General features: G+C 30.8%; 1 protein-coding gene across 3 annotated transcripts in view; it reads right to left on the reverse strand.

Annotated features, from left to right (window-relative positions):
- Positions 1–17,959, reverse strand: part of LRP1B (LDL receptor related protein 1B) — a 2,473,587-nt gene that overhangs the window by 97,985 nt on the left and 2,357,643 nt on the right. For all 3 annotated transcript variants that reach the window (XM_074301983.1, XM_074301982.1, XM_074301981.1), the window contains 3 exons: positions 13,948–14,064; positions 11,903–12,076; positions 5,785–5,910 (listed from right to left, as the gene is read on the reverse strand). In XM_074301983.1, the coding sequence (XP_074158084.1) occupies positions 5,785–5,910; positions 11,903–12,076; positions 13,948–14,064 (417 nt within the window). The remainder of the gene's footprint in view (positions 1–5,784; positions 5,911–11,902; positions 12,077–13,947; positions 14,065–17,959) is intronic.

Raw genomic sequence — 17,959 nt, forward strand, 5'->3', positions numbered from 1 at the left:
AATATCTGAGATAACCTCCTGGATCTTTATTTAACTGCTAAGAGAAGGATCTGACTATTTAATGGCCTGGAGAAGTCTGCAAACCAGCTAATCTCTATTTGTTGATTGAGAAAAGCCTGAGGTAAAACCAAATGTCCTTAAACTATTTTAATTGTTTATTAACCTTAGAAGCAGAACAAACTCTTTCTTTTGAAACAAGTCTTGTATAGCCAAGCCCATCTATATTCCAGAGACAAATAAAGGAATAAAGGTTGAGTTTGCCAATGATTTTAATAGGATTAACAGAAGTGGGTGGGTGAATAGTTTCTGTAATTTTTTTTTTTCTCTCATTGACCATTTAAATTATCTTTCTCTGAAATTTAAGTTAGAGGACTGTCTGTTACTATTACAATTACAGGAGATCCTAATAAAACTTCTGTTCTTCACTTTGAGATGTGTCTGAGTATTTTTGAATAGGGGTTTGCCTCCTACACATATATACACTTTCACTTTTTACATATTATCATAAAAGTAATATTGGGGGAGAAATATCAGAACAAAAGTGATAAACCACAAGAAGAAAAAAAAAAAGTGAAATTCGTATGCTTCAATCAGCATTAAGTCTCCATAATTCTCTCTCTGGTTGCAAATGGCATTTTCTATCTAAAGTTTATTGGAATTGCCTTGGATCACTGAATTGCTGAGAAAAACCAAATCTATCATAATTGATTATCACACATTCTTTTTGTTGCAATGTACAAAGTTTGCCTGATTCTGCTGAACAATTACTTTCGATTCTTATTCACTCCAATATATCTGTGCAATTGTATGCATCACAGAGGCATTAGAAATAAAAGTACATATTAATTACTTTCACTAAATCTAATTATTTAATTTATTGATACCACTCAAGGCATGAAGGATATTTCTAGCATCACAATGGAAGATGGTTTTGAAAATTGTAAACAACTCTTTATCTAATAATCAGGCTGTATAGGTGGACACTGGTAATTGGTAGGAAGAGAGATCATGTTCAGTACTCTTAGAACTGTTTTTGGTTGGTTTTATAGAGTGAGTTTCTTTACAAATATTTAGTACTATCATTCATTAACAAAGAGGGATGTCAATTGTCCTGATATATAGATGTGGCAAGATTTTTGTTTCTTTGTTTTTTTTGTTTGTTTGTTTGTTTGTTTTTTGTTTTGTTTTGTTTTTTCATGAGTGAATCTGTGAAAAGTGTTTTGTCTTTTTACATAACCCCTACCATCTAACTAATAAGAAGAATAAAACCAACTGAGAACCTTATTCTGCTGGTAAGGCACAAAGACAGGGAGATACACTGAAGCATTAATGTATTAATATTTAATAGTTACTATTCATCATATATTTCTAACTCACCCAGCAAGAAATTATCTAATATGCAATAACTACTTAGGACTATTTAAAAGGAAAGATTTTAGAGCTGGGGTATCATTATTCATGTTGGTATTATAATTAAGGAAGCATTTATATTTAATTTTAGTTTGGTTATATTGAACTATATTATAATTTAAATGTCTACATGTTGGTACATGTTATTTTCTATGATATGTAACATTAAGCAAAGGAAAATTAAAAAAAAAACATAATGCTGATAAAATGAAGTGGCATTATATTCATTTGCAAACTACAGTAATGTTTCTATGATGAAAAAAAAAAAAAAAAAGCCTGCTTTTGTCAATAACCAAATTACCCCTAAAGATCAGCTCCAGCAATTATAATCAACTCTAGCAGACAGCAAATGAACACTTTTCTAAGAATGAGTAAGATTTTAAATTCAAATTCCTTCCATGAGGATTAGTAACATTCAATGGGCTAATCAGTTAACAATAGCAACTAGAGAAACCTAGGTGATTATAGTGAGCTGTAAAACTTGGTTATATGAAATTTTAATGATAAGTAAAATTAATTTATATTGATCTGCACAATCAATAGTCCTAAAATTCACATACTTTGATTTTGAATTCAAGAAGTCCAAGCTTTAGCACTTTTAAAATCACATGGGTAGAAAACAATTTAACTCGTCTAATTTTGTTAAATTTCGTATTTTCTTTAATGGCAATCATGAGCTTTAAGGTCTCTGAAATAGGAGTATTATGGACACTCTATCAATTAGAAAAGTTTCTCTCTACCATTCATTCTATTAATCTGACATTCAAACATTCTAACTCTTCAGACTCAATTGTGAGAATAAAATACTTAGAAACTGAATGTGTGTGTGCGCGCACATGTGTATGTGCATATGTGTCTGTGTCTATGCCCATATTTGTGTCTGTATATGGAGGGGGATAAATATTTATTTTTCTTTTTTCATTATTTCAAAGTGACAGAATGAATTTACTTTGGCAAAGGGTATGAATGAATGCTGAAGTTCAGGGACACAATGGATAGAGTGCCTGGAGTCAGGAATACTCACTTCCCTCAGTTAAAATCTGGCTTCAGAGATTTATTAGCTATGTGACTCTAGGAATGTCACTTAACCCTATTTGCTTCAGTTTCCTCATTTGTAAAATGAACTGGAGAAGGAAATGACAAACCACTCCAACGTCTTTGCCAAGAAAACCCCAAATGAGTCAAGAAAGAGTCAGAAAAAGGAAATGATTGAACAACAAATAATGAATATACCTAACATTGAGAATTATTTTCATTATTATTAAGAAAAATCATTTATTAAATAGTTCTAGTTATATTCAGTAAAAGCTACATGCAAACAGAATTTTGATGTCATAATATTTTCAATGGTCTGCATAAATTTGTTATTGAATACAACTATAGTGAATGTTATCAAGAAGTAAAAAATACTTTCACAATGTAACTAATAATGCTTTAAATTTAATATTTTCCTAAATTTAGTCTTTCCTAATATGGTTAAAATGTGAAGTGGTATAAAGCAAAGTTGATCATTTATACTGATATTCTATTTTCTACAAAATACTAAACTTTTGGCTTGATTAAAAGCATTCTTTACAAATTCTTGGAGGAACATTGCCAGACCTTCCATTAATGTGGAAATACAACCACCTGTATCACTTAATTAGAGGGAATTAGGATCTCTTTCAACACTGATATTTTGTGATCTCCAACTATTGATCATACAGGCTCTGTAAGAAGGAACTTACCACTTTTCAAGGTATACAATTTATCCTTTAGAGAACTCTGTTAAGCAATTTTCTTTAAATCAACACCAAATCTGTCTACTCTACCTACTATTCCAAGCTTTGACCTTTGGGGTAAAACAAACCAAATATAATGCCTCTAGCATATCACAGTCCATAAAATTCTGAAATCCTCTCATGCTGCTCTATCTAAGCTTCCCTTTTTTTGGAGTAAGCATACCTGGTTCCTTCAATTAAACTTATAATACTGTAGTGCTGGAGAGACTGAGGCAAGATAGAGATGAGAGGGTTTTAAGGTTTTATTTGGATTTCTGAGAGGGAGAGATTTTCTGGGACCAAAGAATCCAGCAATTGATGTGAATTTCCCATGAAATATATACACGAGGCTCTAAGCAACCTGGGTAAACCAAGGCAAGGGGGTGAAGTTCAAGCCCTGAGAGCAGGAATCTCTAAGAAGGGGACCTGGTTCTGACAGGTTGGGGGATAGGACCATAAATTCTTACAAATTGGAGAATTTAGTGTTATGCCACAGTCTCCTTGAGCTATTCTACCTCAGTTTCCCTGCACTAGTTTCCCTTATTGTCCTGAGTTTCCCTGAATTGTTCTATCTCAAGTTTCCTTAAATGTTCTGCCTCAGTCCCCTTAACTTGTAAAATGCCCTCTCATTCATTAAGACTGAGGACCATTTGCTCTAAGGTTATAAATTATCAATGGGAGATGAGGAGCAGATCAGACATCCTGGTTCCTAGCTCCCCCTGCCTTCAAAGAATTTGTGACACTGTCTCTCTAAAATATTCCAAGAGATAAGACCATCCCAGATACTTCAATTAACATCCTTACTTCTGTTTATTCAAACATCCTGACTCTGGCTTTTTAGTAAGACTTTATTGCTCTCTCCATCCTGACAGAACCAAAAGGTTCTGTTAGAACTTTTCCTGCTCTTCTGTTCTTTTCTCTGTTTGAAAGCTATAAAAGGGTTTGGCATTCCCCCATTCCTCACTGGATATTTAGAGATGAGAGTCCTGTCCAGTCAATTAAACTCTCCAATTAATAAAATATTAAAAACTCTCTAATCTCTATCTTGCCTCAGTTTCTCCAGCATTACATTAGGAAGTGTCCAACTAGAGCCAGGAAATCTGGGACCTAAAGATAGAGGATGCCAATTAGGTATCTGAGATAGGACATCTGGAGTTTTATCTTTTGGAATGTCAGAGTGGCCAGCTACAGCTCTAATTATCTCAGTTCTAATGGTCAGGAAGGGGGATTGCAATAAGGGGGATTGAGGCAGAACAATTCAAGGACTGGGGTATAACAGTTCAGGGAAACTGAGACAAGACAATTTAGGGAAACGTATATACATATATATATATATATATATATATATATATATATATATATATATATAAATCATTCCTTATTAATTAATTAAGTTTTTATTCATTCATCCGTTTGTTTGTTTATTGCTATTTTCTGGATGTATTCTCATGGGATGATGTCTTTTTTAAAACACAGTCCCCAGAATAGAACACTCTTTGAGTCTAGGAGACTTCTAGCTTTTTTGGCTACTAAGTTTCCCTGTTTAATCATATAGAGTCCTTACAATCCTTTAAAACCCCGGGAATATTTTTATAGGAACAGTTATCATCATGATTCCATAATGTTATATTTTTGAGGGGTTTTTTTGAACCTCAATATGACTTTATATTTATACATAGAAAATTTCATCTTCTTTAATTCTGAACTTTGAAATAGTTTCTTTAGATTTTCTTGGATTTAGACTTCGTCATCTAAACATTTAAGTTATTCTTCCTCTCAAGTTTTGTGTAACAAGCAAATTCCATCACACATTGAATTCATACTAGAGATCTCCTTCAGTGTTGATATCTGCTATTCAATGGCTATTCAGTATCTCTGGTTACTCAACTTGTTCCAAATCTATTTAAATGCAGTACTATATAGCCTCTATATTTCCTTTATTTTTTTTTTTTTTATCCCAAGCATGATAGATTTTGTCAAAACAATATTTATATTTCAAATCTATTTTTTGGTGAGTGAAAATGACTACAGTCTCAGAATTTAACTATATAAATTAAACTCTTGGTTTATATTTTGTTCTCAAAGAAATTCATCTTACACTCCCAATAAACTGTCAGAAACATCTGAGCTAATCTCTTGCCACCAATCAAAACACATTATAGTCAGTGTTCAGAGAACATTTTGACACTTTTTTTTTTGGCCCAGAAAGAAATTAACATTTGCAACCAACCATAATTTCCCCTCCCTCTTTTGCCTTTCAGGTAAATCTTCCAGATTTATTTTTAGAGTTTACATTCCTAACAATCTAAAAATGAGTTTCACACAAGGACTACTAAAAATATTTTCTTGTTCTAATTTATATTACTAATTCTCATAGTGTATTTGTGCTCTCATTAGACATGCATAAATTCCAGTTAAATAAATATGAAATGTATTAACAGGAAGTAGGGATGCTAAAAAAGAAAAATTAATGTTATTAAACATTGTCACTTGAGAACTACTCATAATAAGAACTCTCAATTGATGAATAACTTGATGGTATTTTCCTTTATTTTATTAACTGATTAGTTCATCTTAAAATTCATTGTTTTCCCAAAGACTAAAATATACCTACCTAATAGGCTTTCATCATTGCAGGTTCCATTAATCAAGGATTTCCCTTCTGGGCATACACAGGTAGCCCCAGAAGGATTAAGTAAACAGAGGAATTCACATGTTAAAGCCAAACATGGATTGGGTACTGAATGAAAGCAAAATAAAACAAAATACGCATTAATATAATTACTTTAGTTTGTGATTATATTTCACTGAAGTCTAAATACAGCAACTTTAAATCTTTTTTTTTTCATATATTTCACAAATTATGTTGTCCTTAATATTTCAAGAGAAAAAACTTACCTAACATCAGTATAAGATGTCCAGTTGCTTTTTGCCATAGTGGATATGGATTTTCCCTGGAGTTCCCTATACTCTCTTGCTTTTCTTTGTGACCAGTTGCATATATTTGCAAGGCATTTGACCAATGGAGAAAAACTAACTAGTCAAATCATTTCTTTTCAGCATGAAACTAACCAAATAAAATTACTTGTTGCAAGTGTTTGCATAATTAAAAATACAAGTATTTTCTTTACTTAATAAGAATTAGTATATCAAAAAGTATTTAGTAATAGAACAGTATTCAACATATTTTTTTTCTTTACATATGGAAACAAATTTTTTAATCTAATCTCTATCCAGTTGCTTTCTTCTGTTACATACTGGCAAATAACAATTTGGCATGCATTCTAAATATAGGAATTGTTGCTCAGGAACAACTAAAGTAGACAACTGAGAAGAACAACTGAGATACCACTTAACTCTGAAATTTTTCTAATGCTGTGCTCCTCCAGAGACTGTATCTTACCATTCATTAGACAAAAAAGGAAAAGGAACATGAAAGGATGGCTAAGTGAATGAAATGCTTCTTATTAGAAACACTATTGAAGCACTAGCTCCACAGATGTTTGGGGAAGACATTTTATTTCTGAGGGCATAATTTTTTGTATCAAAATATGGATCATAGTTGATTGATAAAAAGTGGTATCATTGAATCTTACTACCTTATCTGCTGGTTGAAAGGAAGCAAAATTTTAAATCTTCACAAAAATTCTGTTTTGTAATAATTTTTTTTATCTTACTATCTATTTATATATGAGTATTTCTAATGAGAAAACTTGCTACCATTACAAACTATCAACTATTCTGCTACTTCCAATTTAAAGAAAAAATAGTTGCTCTGGTCAGAACTTATTTTTTTGCAATTAATTTTCTTTGGTTAGTCAATAGATACTGAATAAGTGAACAAATGAATGCATGGATGAAAGTAACCTACTAAATAAACACTATATGTTAAGCACCATCTTAAATGCTGTTCATATAAATATAAGCTACTTGTCATTTATATCCTTTGTTTTGAATATGAGTTATAGTTAACTAAGGTATATATATTTTAGAGCTGGAATGATTCTTTTTGCTAAAATGCTTTGTGACTCTTTTATAAGGCAGAATTCAGCATACCAAAAAGAAATCTTTTGATTTCACTTATGATTATAATTGAAGTCCAAGACATGAGGGGAATAATAAAAGAACACTGAGAAGTTTTAAATGAACTTGAATCTTTGGAGGCTAACTTCTTAATCTCTTGAGTATTACTGATTATAAATAAAGAAAAAAAAACATTTATAGATGAAAAAATTGCTATATCAATAATTTTAAAGGAATTATTGAAAATGAAGTCCTGAAAATATGAAGTTCTGAAAAACACTCAGATTAATCTTGAACAAATCATTGCTACAACTTGCAAAAAGGGGGAAAGTAAATCCTGAAAATTATAAAACAATTTTCTAATCTTCAGTATAATTCTATAACATATTATGTAATTTATTTTGAAAGTATCAATAACTAGCAATCCCAAATCAATATTTTCTCATCTTTATGAAATATCTATAAAATTAGCCTGCATGTGTACCAAGGGTCTCCTTGATGAAATTTTAAGAGTTGAACAGGCATGTCTTCCTGAATATTTTCTCTAGAAGAACACAGGCTTATTATCCCAAAGTTGCCTTAAATGTACATAAATACAAGTTTTAGCTGTGTTTCCTATGTATTATAAATGGCTTCAATAGAGTAAAATTCTCAACAAAAAGTCTTTCTCATTTAAGTTAAGAGCATATATGCTTCTTTGACAAATGTGGCCACAAGAATATGAATATTAATCAAATTCAACAATAAAAAAAGAAAAAATATTTACTGAATACCACAATATGCTAAGTGCATGGGATATGAAGAAAAAAAATGAAAACTTTCAAAACGATCTTTTCTGTTGGGCTCAATAGGAGATATAATATCTGACCAGATAGTCTGAATAGGGAGCAAGTCTAATGATTGATAGAATCATGAAACTCTTTGGGTCAAAGGTAGCATCTGAACTGTGGAAGGAAGCTAAGATTTCTAAGAACTAAAGGTAAGAAAGGAATGCAAAGAAACAGAACTTGGGATGATGAATTTAAGAAAAACATGAATAAACTAGTTGGACTGGAATGTAGAAGTCATGAAAGTAACTATTATTAAGTTTGGGAAAATAGGATGAATTATGATCATAGAGGGACTTATTTAAAGCCCAGAGTAAAATTGGTAATTATCACAGAAGCAATAAGGGTCCATGACATTTTTGATTGGTCAGTCCTAGGCTTTAAGAAGATTATTTTGACAGCTACATAGAGATTAGACTAGAAAGGGAATATACTAGGACAGGGAGACAATTAATAGACAAGATGATTAGTTGAGCCAGTACAATTGAAAAAAAGCAGAGCATATTGCTTTTGGAAAACTGTAGAAGTGCTTTTAAGTGAACTAGTTTTTATAGCGGTTTGAGAGAGAGAATGCAAAAATGATTCTAAGTGAAAAGAAGTATGAGAAACAGAAAATATTATACAAGTTAAATTAATAAGCTTTGTGACTGATTTTTTAAAGAAAGTATAGAAAAATAAAGTGTTTAAGATGACTGTAAGGTTGGGAGGCAATATGTAAAGATATATAATATGTCCTATAACTGAATAATAAGAAGAACGTAGTCTCATTTGCAGGTAGGTGACACAGATATTGAATCAGGTAGAACTGAATTAAATCCAGCCTCAGAAATTTACTAAACTTGTATGTGTGTGTGTGTGTGAGACTGAACAATTCATTTAACCTGTATCTCAGTTTCATCAACTGTGAAATGGAAATAATAACACCTACCTATGGGTTGTAGTAAGAATAAGATAAGATAATATTTTAATGTGCTTTGCACTAGGATTTACATAAAGAAAGTGCTAACCAGAAACCAACATGGATTTTTAATGACCAAGTCATGGAAATATAAACTGATTTCTTTTTTGTAAAGTGACTATCAATTCAATTATGTTGCATAGACCAGAATTATAGGGAATCATAATTCATCTCTCTTGCAACAAGTCTTTTGATAAAGATTTTCATGATTTTATCAAGTAATTTCATGATGTGTTGTGGACAAGATGGAATATGTTGGCTGAATAAAGAACACAGTTTTGAGTTTTTAAGACTGTTGAACACCCTTATTTCATGTCAATGTGGTATAAGGTCTCTAGTGCTATGCCAAAAGTCTCTAGATTCATTATCTTGTTCAAAATACTTGTTCATCTATTTGGATAAAGACAGAAAGTCTGTTGATGGTAGGGAATGACAATAATAAATAGAAACAAGTCTGTGGATAGCATAGAATAAAAAGAAGTTAATATTTTGGGTGAACCATAATTCAAAAATATTTAAATAGCTAGAACAATGGACCAAAAGTAACAAATTAGATAAAAAAAGGTAAAGACAAAATCTATAAGGTGACAGAAATCCTCTAAAACTCCAAAAGTCTATAAAATTTTATAAAGTTGAAAACAATCATTTGTAAAAAGTAGGATAGAGAAAAACTGGTTTGACTCTAGTTCATGTGAAAAATGACTGAGCTTTTTAATTTTTCTTTTTGCTTAAAGACTAAGCAGTATGTTACAGTTGTCTCAGAAAGCAGTTAAACTACATTCACACCAGCATAATTTCTAAGATAAGGGAGAAACATAATCCTACTGTTCTCTGTTGTTTTTAGGTTTGATGCCACATTTTAAGAGAAGCAATGACAAAGTAGTATTTGCAGAGGAGGGAACTCATTATTATGAAAAATCCAAAAATCATGCCATATAAAGAAAGATAGAAGGAATTGAGGAACATTACCATGGAGCAATCAAGACTAATAAAGAGACATGATAGAAATCTTCAAATCTTCTCTGGACTATGATCAGGGAGAAGTAGACTTATTCTGGATAGTCCCAGAGAACAGCAGTCAGACTTATGGATAAAAGTTACAGAGAGACAGATTTGGTTTGTATATAAGGGAAAATCTTTTAGAGGGAAAAAGTTAATTCTAACTTAGCTCACATGATGAGAAACATAAATTATAGAAATAAGAAAGTGATGTTCCTTCTCTATACTGTGCTAATAGAGCAATATCTGGAATATTGTGTTCAGTCCGGAATGCTATATTTTAGGAAAGGGATTGTTAAATAGGAATATTAAGCTGAAAAACCAGAATGGTGAAGGTTTTGAATGAATTCTTGGAAATTGAAAATCTGGGAATTTTTAGCCCAGAGAGAAGATTTGAGATTGAGAAACATGATGTGGCTACCATTACAAATTTTAAAGTCTGCCATATTAACGAGGCATTTTGATTCCAGATAGATCAATTAATAACAGTAAATAAGTGGAATATGGTTCAGAAGAAAGTAGCTAAGGTCAAAAAGGGATTCAAAATCCTGCTGTATGAAGATGCTTTAAGGAGCTGAGGACATATATGTATATATCTATAGAGATATAGGTATGTGTATAGATAGATATAGGCATATATATATATATGTATATATATATTATATGCATATATGGAGAGAGAGAGAGGTATAGATATGCAGATGTATATATCTGTATGTATATATATTTGGATAAGAACAGATTCAGAGGGAATATAATAACTATTCTTAAATGAAAATCTGCTATTTAAAAGATATTTATATTTGTTTTGCTTGAGCTTGAATATCAAAACTAAGAGGGATGAGTGGACATTATAAGGAAGTTCTTTTCAAATCAGCTTAAGAAAGAAATTGCAAATAATTAGACTATTTTGAGAAAATAATCTACTCTCTCTTGTAGATGAGTCCCCTACCACCCAAAGCCTTTGACTCAAAGTTGGACGATTACTTGTTGGGAAAATTTACTCAAGATAGGTTATGTACTTTAGGTAATAGTGAGACTAGCTGACTTTTAAAGCACTTTCCAACTGTAAAATTTTACATGATTTGATAAACCATCTGTGCCATATGATATTTAAAGAAAGGAAAGTATTTATGTAGAATTTTAGAAGATAAGATTGATTATATATGTGTGTATGTATATATATATAATATATTTGCATATGTGTGTATGTATATTTGTATGGATATATACATGCATACATAGGTAAATATATGCAGGTATATATATTACATACATATATTTGTTTATGTATGTGTATATAAAACCCTCTAAAACTAGTATATTTATGCTACTTCATATCTGTGATTTGACTTTTCTCTCAGGGGAAGTCAAGCAAAATGATGTGCTATATTACAATTTATTTAGATAGTTCAAGTACCTTTTTCAAAATGGTCAGTAATGAATTGTATCTGTTTTTTCCTATAACCATAAAATAAAACATTACATATTTTTCAGAAACATTGTTCATTTTCTAAAAAATTATTCATATTAAAGAAAAATTTTATTCCATGCAAGAAAGGTCAAACATTATAAACTATCTACATGAACCATAAGTAATGGAATCATGATTTTAATGCTTTCACAGTAGCAACACAGAAGGGTCTAGATTTGGGTTGAATGAAAAATTTTCATTTTGTCCATAACCTCTAGTAAATTTGTTAGAGAAGTCAAAGTTTTCTAGTTTTGTTGATTAGAGAAAGGCAAAATTTGCGATTTATTTTAAAAATGGAAATTATATTTGTTTAATTATTTCAAAGTAGAGAAATGGATTCACTTTTCCTGCTCTTAGACTATATCAATATTTTAAAATAAATTTCCTTTGTAAGTTTTAGTCTAGATAATTAATATGCTTAGTATAGTTTTATACAAAGCAGTATACTTACAATCTTGTTGTTTATAACGATGAGAGATCAAGGCACCTTTTGTTTTATCAACATTTAAATTTAAGTATTCTACTGAACTATGGCCAAATTTATGTACTCTAAATACACCAGTTTTAGGTCCTGCTCCATATATGTAATCTTCAAAAATATCAATTCTGTGTGGATGCAAAAGTCCTAGAACAAAAAAGAAAAAAAATAATGTGGCATATTAAAGTCATATTAATTGATTTTGTGAGTTGTAGACTAAAACAAAATGCATAAACAACTTGTTAATAGTCTTTTAAATGAGGTAATACTTGCAATATTAGCCTCAGATTTGATTGAGTTAATTTTTCCCAACTTACCTTCTAATGTCATTTCTAGATTTGTTTAATTCATTTTAAGACAAATAAATTAGCAAATAGCTTTTCAAAGAAACAATTTGAAAAAATTGACATTTTTAAAACTGTAAAGTTTTAAGAGAACAAGATCTTTGTTATTTTCATTATGAACTATTTCTTCAAGGACCATTATATACACAAAATATTTTTCTAGCTATTATGGGCTTAGAAAATAAGAAGTTCGCTGTTTCTCCAAAGGTTAAAAAAATAATGGGTTGAAAAGCTATGACTTTGTGTTTTAGATTGTCTTAATGATCTTTAATTAATGACTTTAACTCAATGATTTTGGCTTCATGGCTGATTTAACACAGTCAATTCAAAAAAAGATTTTTGAGTTAGGTCCTATTCCTATATCCTTCTATATATATATAGATATATAGATATATATGAGTAGGGGGACAAAATCATTATCTCTGTAACAAATCATACATAAGGAAATATAAGACATGGAAAATAGACATATATGTATGCACACTAAAATTTAATAGATAGCATAGATTACTGAATCTACATCACATTTTTTATTTTAAAAGATATGTCTGAAAAAAGTAATTTAATTCATCTAACATTTATTTGGTTTTTATTTTTGTAACTGCTAAACAGATGGCAATCTTGATCTTTTCTGAAATTTCATACAATCTTAAAGGTATCATTTAATTATATATTTTTGTCTTAAAAATAACAGCTGAAATGTAAGCTTATAATAATCAGTTTTACTCTGATCATAGTCTGTTAGGGATTTTTTTTTTCTCACTTTAAATAAGAATACATTTTCAGGATAAATTATTTTTTCTTTCAAAATATTTATTTTTCAAATTAATATTTTAAAATTATTTACAATGGTTCATGTTGAAATTTGTTATTAAAAAAACACAACAAATATTCAGTTTCAAATAGCTGAGCAGAGGAAAGTTAGACAGAGACATAGGATATAGAGGAAGATGAAAAGGAAGGCAAGAGGGAAGAGAGGAAGAAAAATGACAAAGAAGAGTTGAGGTGAATGGTGGAGGGAAAGTAGTGGGACACAGATGAGGAAGTGGAGAAGAGAGGGAAGGGAAAAAAAAAGATAAAAGAAAGGGAGGGGGAGTTGAAGGAGGAACAAGAAGAGAGAAGATGAAGACCTAATAATGTCTGACACTATCCTTTGAAAATTCCAATTTTTACCACTCTTCCTAAGTGATTGAAATTCTGACACCCAGAGAAGCTCTTTTTTTTTTTTAAAGTAAAAAGAAAAGCCACAGAAAGTTATCATTTGTTTTTTGTAATTTAGCATTATCTAACAGAAGACTATTACTAGATAATGTCAGTATAAAAACTAGTTTCATCCTCTTTTGTTTGTGTATCGTCTAGGGCAGGAAAAGTATAATATTAACAAATTTTAGTATCATAGCTTTAAAGCTAGAAGATAACTTATTGTTCATCTAGTCTTTCCTCTCAACTTATAGGTGAACAAATGAAAACCTAGAAATTTATCTAGCAATTTGTGCAAGTTTCCAGTGAGCTAGAGAAATCAAACTCAAAACGTCTGACTCCAAAGCTAACACTTTCCACTGTCAGTGTACTGCTTTTGAAAAAATCCAGAATTTAAGACTATACAAGTTCTTATGAATTAAAATTCTGTCTAATTTTGTTTCAAACAACAAATAATGGAAACATTCTACAAACCTTGTTTGCTGCTCACAGAAATTACTGAATCTGAGCCATCAAACAGAACACTGCCAATGACAGATAGCTCAAAGTCAGCCCAATATATGCGTTGACTGAACTGATCAACAGCCAGCCCTGCAAAATAAACATACAAGAACAAATCAAGGAAATGTATCTGAAATAATTTTAGAAATTAGTGTTCTTTCCCACCCTGCCTCCCAAACTTCCATTTCTAACTATGAATGACATTATTCCCTCAGGCAATATAGAATTAGATTTTCCATCTGTCTCCTTGTACAGTGGAATTTAGAAAGCTTTGATTCATTCAATGCTTCACACATAGGCACACATTTTAAATATTTATCCCTTTACCTGACTAGCAATAGCCAACAAATTAGTGTAAGAGTGATAAAAGGTCATCCCTACATTATCAGTATTCTTTCATATCTACTTATTACTTATGACTTCATTTTCACCATCTTGGTAATGATAAAAGAAATATAATGTGTCTTATCTGTAAAACAAATATCAGAACCTATTATATAACTTATTACAGAAATATAGTGAAGATTTATGATTTTGTCACTGAGGGAAGCTTTTGATATGAGAATTTTCTAAGATATATAGTTGCTCAATGAATTGCCTTGATTGATTCACACAGCTAAGAAGTATCACAAGTAGGATATTATCTGGCTTTTCTACCCCTCACTCTTTATATAACTCATGATAGAAAATAATACTTAATGAATTGGGTTCCTTTATGACATCATTGATATTTTGCATCGAATTGCATTAAAAAGATATAATTTCATCCACAAGTTACAGATCTGCAAGAGCAGTTATATTGTCATGCCACAGTTCTCTTTTATTTTCCTGACTCAGTTTCCCTAATTATCTTGACCCAGTCATAACTCAGTTTCTCTAATTGTTCTGCTTCAGTTTATAATTGTCAGCTCAAAGCTCAGTCCCGAAAACCCACCTCTCCCTCTTTAATCAGAATATTTGATAAGCATAAAAGATCTTATGTTTTAGAATATCAGAATGCCTCTCCCCATCCCAAGCTATCAAAATATCAGATACTATCTTATCAAGATACCTCCCCCAATCTCCAGTGGCTGTCAGAGTCGATTCCTGCTCTCAACACTCTGACTCCACCCCTGCCTTAGTCTACCCTCTGTGTCTGAGCCCCTTGTATATAAGTCTTTAAGAACTCACATTGTTTGCTGTTTCTTGGAGACAATAGTCTCATTTAGCCCTGGGACCAAACCATGGATCCATTTGTTTCCAGTAAATCTCTCCCTTTTAAATACATTATTAAATACTTTCTAATCTCTATCTTGCCTCAGTTTCTCTGGCATTACAATATAGTGGGCTTCAAATATATGTTTTGTATATATATGAAAAGCAGACATATCTTATTAAAGAGTACCCAAATCATTAATGGATAGCCAAATTATTAATGAAGGTCCTTATTATGTTGCATTTATCAACAAGCTGAAATTAACTTTTTAAAAAGCAACTACTCAAAAAGTTTGAGTGGCACCCAATGGTGGTATTCCAATGGTATATAAACTTTACCAGTCTTTAAAGCTTCCACTGCCTGGCTCAAGCCTTCTTCTTGAATTTGATTACTTAGTGTAACTGTTCTTCTTAATGTTTTTCATAAAGAACATTGTGTATCTTCTACCTTCATGCTCTGGCAGAAGCTGCTGCTCATGCTTCTCAAAGTCATCTCTCAGACTCTCCAGCCTCAGCCAAAAGTGAGTATAAACATCATTTCCTGCATAAGGACATTATGTCCCCCAGTTCCCTATAACCATGTGAAATCAGTTTGTATTTGTTTCATCTATACTTTCTATTTGTTTATATGGATATTTGTTATTTTTTTCTGAAACTCTTTGAGGGTGGGAACTTGAATTTCTAGCATCTAACATAACACCTGGCACATAGAAGATCCTTATTAAATGCTTTTTGATTGATGTTATTTGAAATAGGCTTCATGTTTGCATTAGAGGTATTAGTGCTAGTTAGTGATTGATATCTTAAGTAACTGTTAAAAGTGTTCATGAATTTCAAACTACTGAATTTCATAATAAGGACTTAATTTTAAATATCTCCACAAAATGCCAGTCAGAGTTGAGAAACAGAATTGCATTTAAGCTATTGATTACTTATTTAGCCATTATGGTAGATGTGACAATAATTTTCTGATTAATTTTCTATCCATTCTTTTCTTTTGTGGATTTCATTAGCCTTTAGCTATGATATATGACTACTTTGAATATATTAGATAGTTAGAGTCACCAAACATGGCAATCAATGAACAGAATCATTAGTTGTATAGTCATAACCTGTCTACCTAGCAAAAGGATTATGGTAAGATATTCCTTAGTTTATATTGTGTTCTCTGTATACAAGTTGTCTCTCACTAGAAAATATTAGTTTCTTGTGAGTGGGATTTAGTTTATTTTTATCTTTGGATCCTTAGCATCCAGGATACAATTTGGCATATAATGGATTCTTATTAAATGCTTTTAATTGATCATATGGAAATATGCACTGACAATTAAAGCAGAAAAAATATAATTGAATCTTCTCAGTAAAGAGTTAAAAAAAGAAAAAAGATAAATCATTGCATTTTCCAGAAACCTAGTTAAACATTTCAAAAATACTGCCTAATCAGCCTCACAACAATAACTTGATAGGCAAATTAACTGGTCTCCTTTACTGGTAATTGTTTAGTAATTAATTAATTGCTACTTGGATATATATTCAAAATGCCTTAAAGTCATTAACATGTGAATCAGAAAATGACATGCTTCCTATGATTTTTATTCTATTTTAGATATGTTGTATTAGAATGGTTGAAAACATTTTTTTTCTTTCTACTGATAAATGTGATGGTGAGTGGACAAATCAAAAAAAGCTATCTTAAATAGCTTTTCTATACAGTTTATTTAAATAGACGTATAACTTTATCAGCTTTAATAACTGAAAAAAGTTCTCAAGTAGCATATTATAATAGCATATATAATTAGAGTGATTCAAGAAATACTTATTTATATCAACTTAGGTTATCTACTATATGACTTTATGGAACTATATCCAGTTTTTTTTTAAAGCTTCTATAACAAAGCTTTTAGATGGATGGCATTTATATTCCAAGAAAGCCACAAATCGATGACTTTGATTTTTCCTTAAGCCTTTTAATAAAAAAGATAGTCTTTTAAATTAAAAAGTTAATAAAGGAACCAACGAGGTTTTCCTGTTAAGAGAGATGATAGTTAAGTTTGTAGGAAGAGGAAACATCACTATTATGAACCTTCTATCTTTAAAATGAAATATCACATTTCCTTTTGTCTTTAATAAAAGTACAATAATAAAAGGGAGAAATAAAGCATTCGATCCTCCCTAGTACTCATTCTTATCAGGCCTTCAACTGATGAACATTTGCAACCAATTCAGGAAGAAAAAAGAAAATTTAAAATTACATTTCACTCTTGTTCTAACTGAGCACAATAAAATAACCCTTTGGAAAAAATGTAGGATCTATAGTTCATTTAATTTTATTACTTCATAATACTGATAATAATTATATAAATATTTTTAAAATCTTATGATGCCACCATTATTGTCATTATAAGTCAGTCACTTCAATCACTTTTGGCAGGCTGAAACTTTCCATGGGGCTTATGTTATTTTCCCTCCCCTTTCAATTTAAATTTTATCTCCCATTTTGCAAAAATTAAAAAAAATTAATAAAACAGAATTTTCTGAGAAATCATTATAAGATTCAAGGGAGAATTCTTAGAGGACAGTAGAATTGCAGAAAAAAATGACTTGTATTCAATGACAAAGGAGGATTTTGTGTGGGGAAGGAGCAATAGACTTGATGCAAATTTATAAATTCTTTGCCCCTGGACATGTCATTTCACCTTTCTGGATCTCAGTTTTACCATCTGTAACTTGAGGATGATAGAACAAATGACCTTCAACTTCCCTTCCAATTTAAATATATGCGATTATGTTT

The sequence above is a fragment of the Sminthopsis crassicaudata genome, chromosome 3 (genome assembly GCF_048593235.1).
Source record: "Sminthopsis crassicaudata isolate SCR6 chromosome 3, ASM4859323v1, whole genome shotgun sequence".
NCBI lineage: Eukaryota > Metazoa > Chordata > Mammalia > Dasyuromorphia > Dasyuridae > Sminthopsis > Sminthopsis crassicaudata.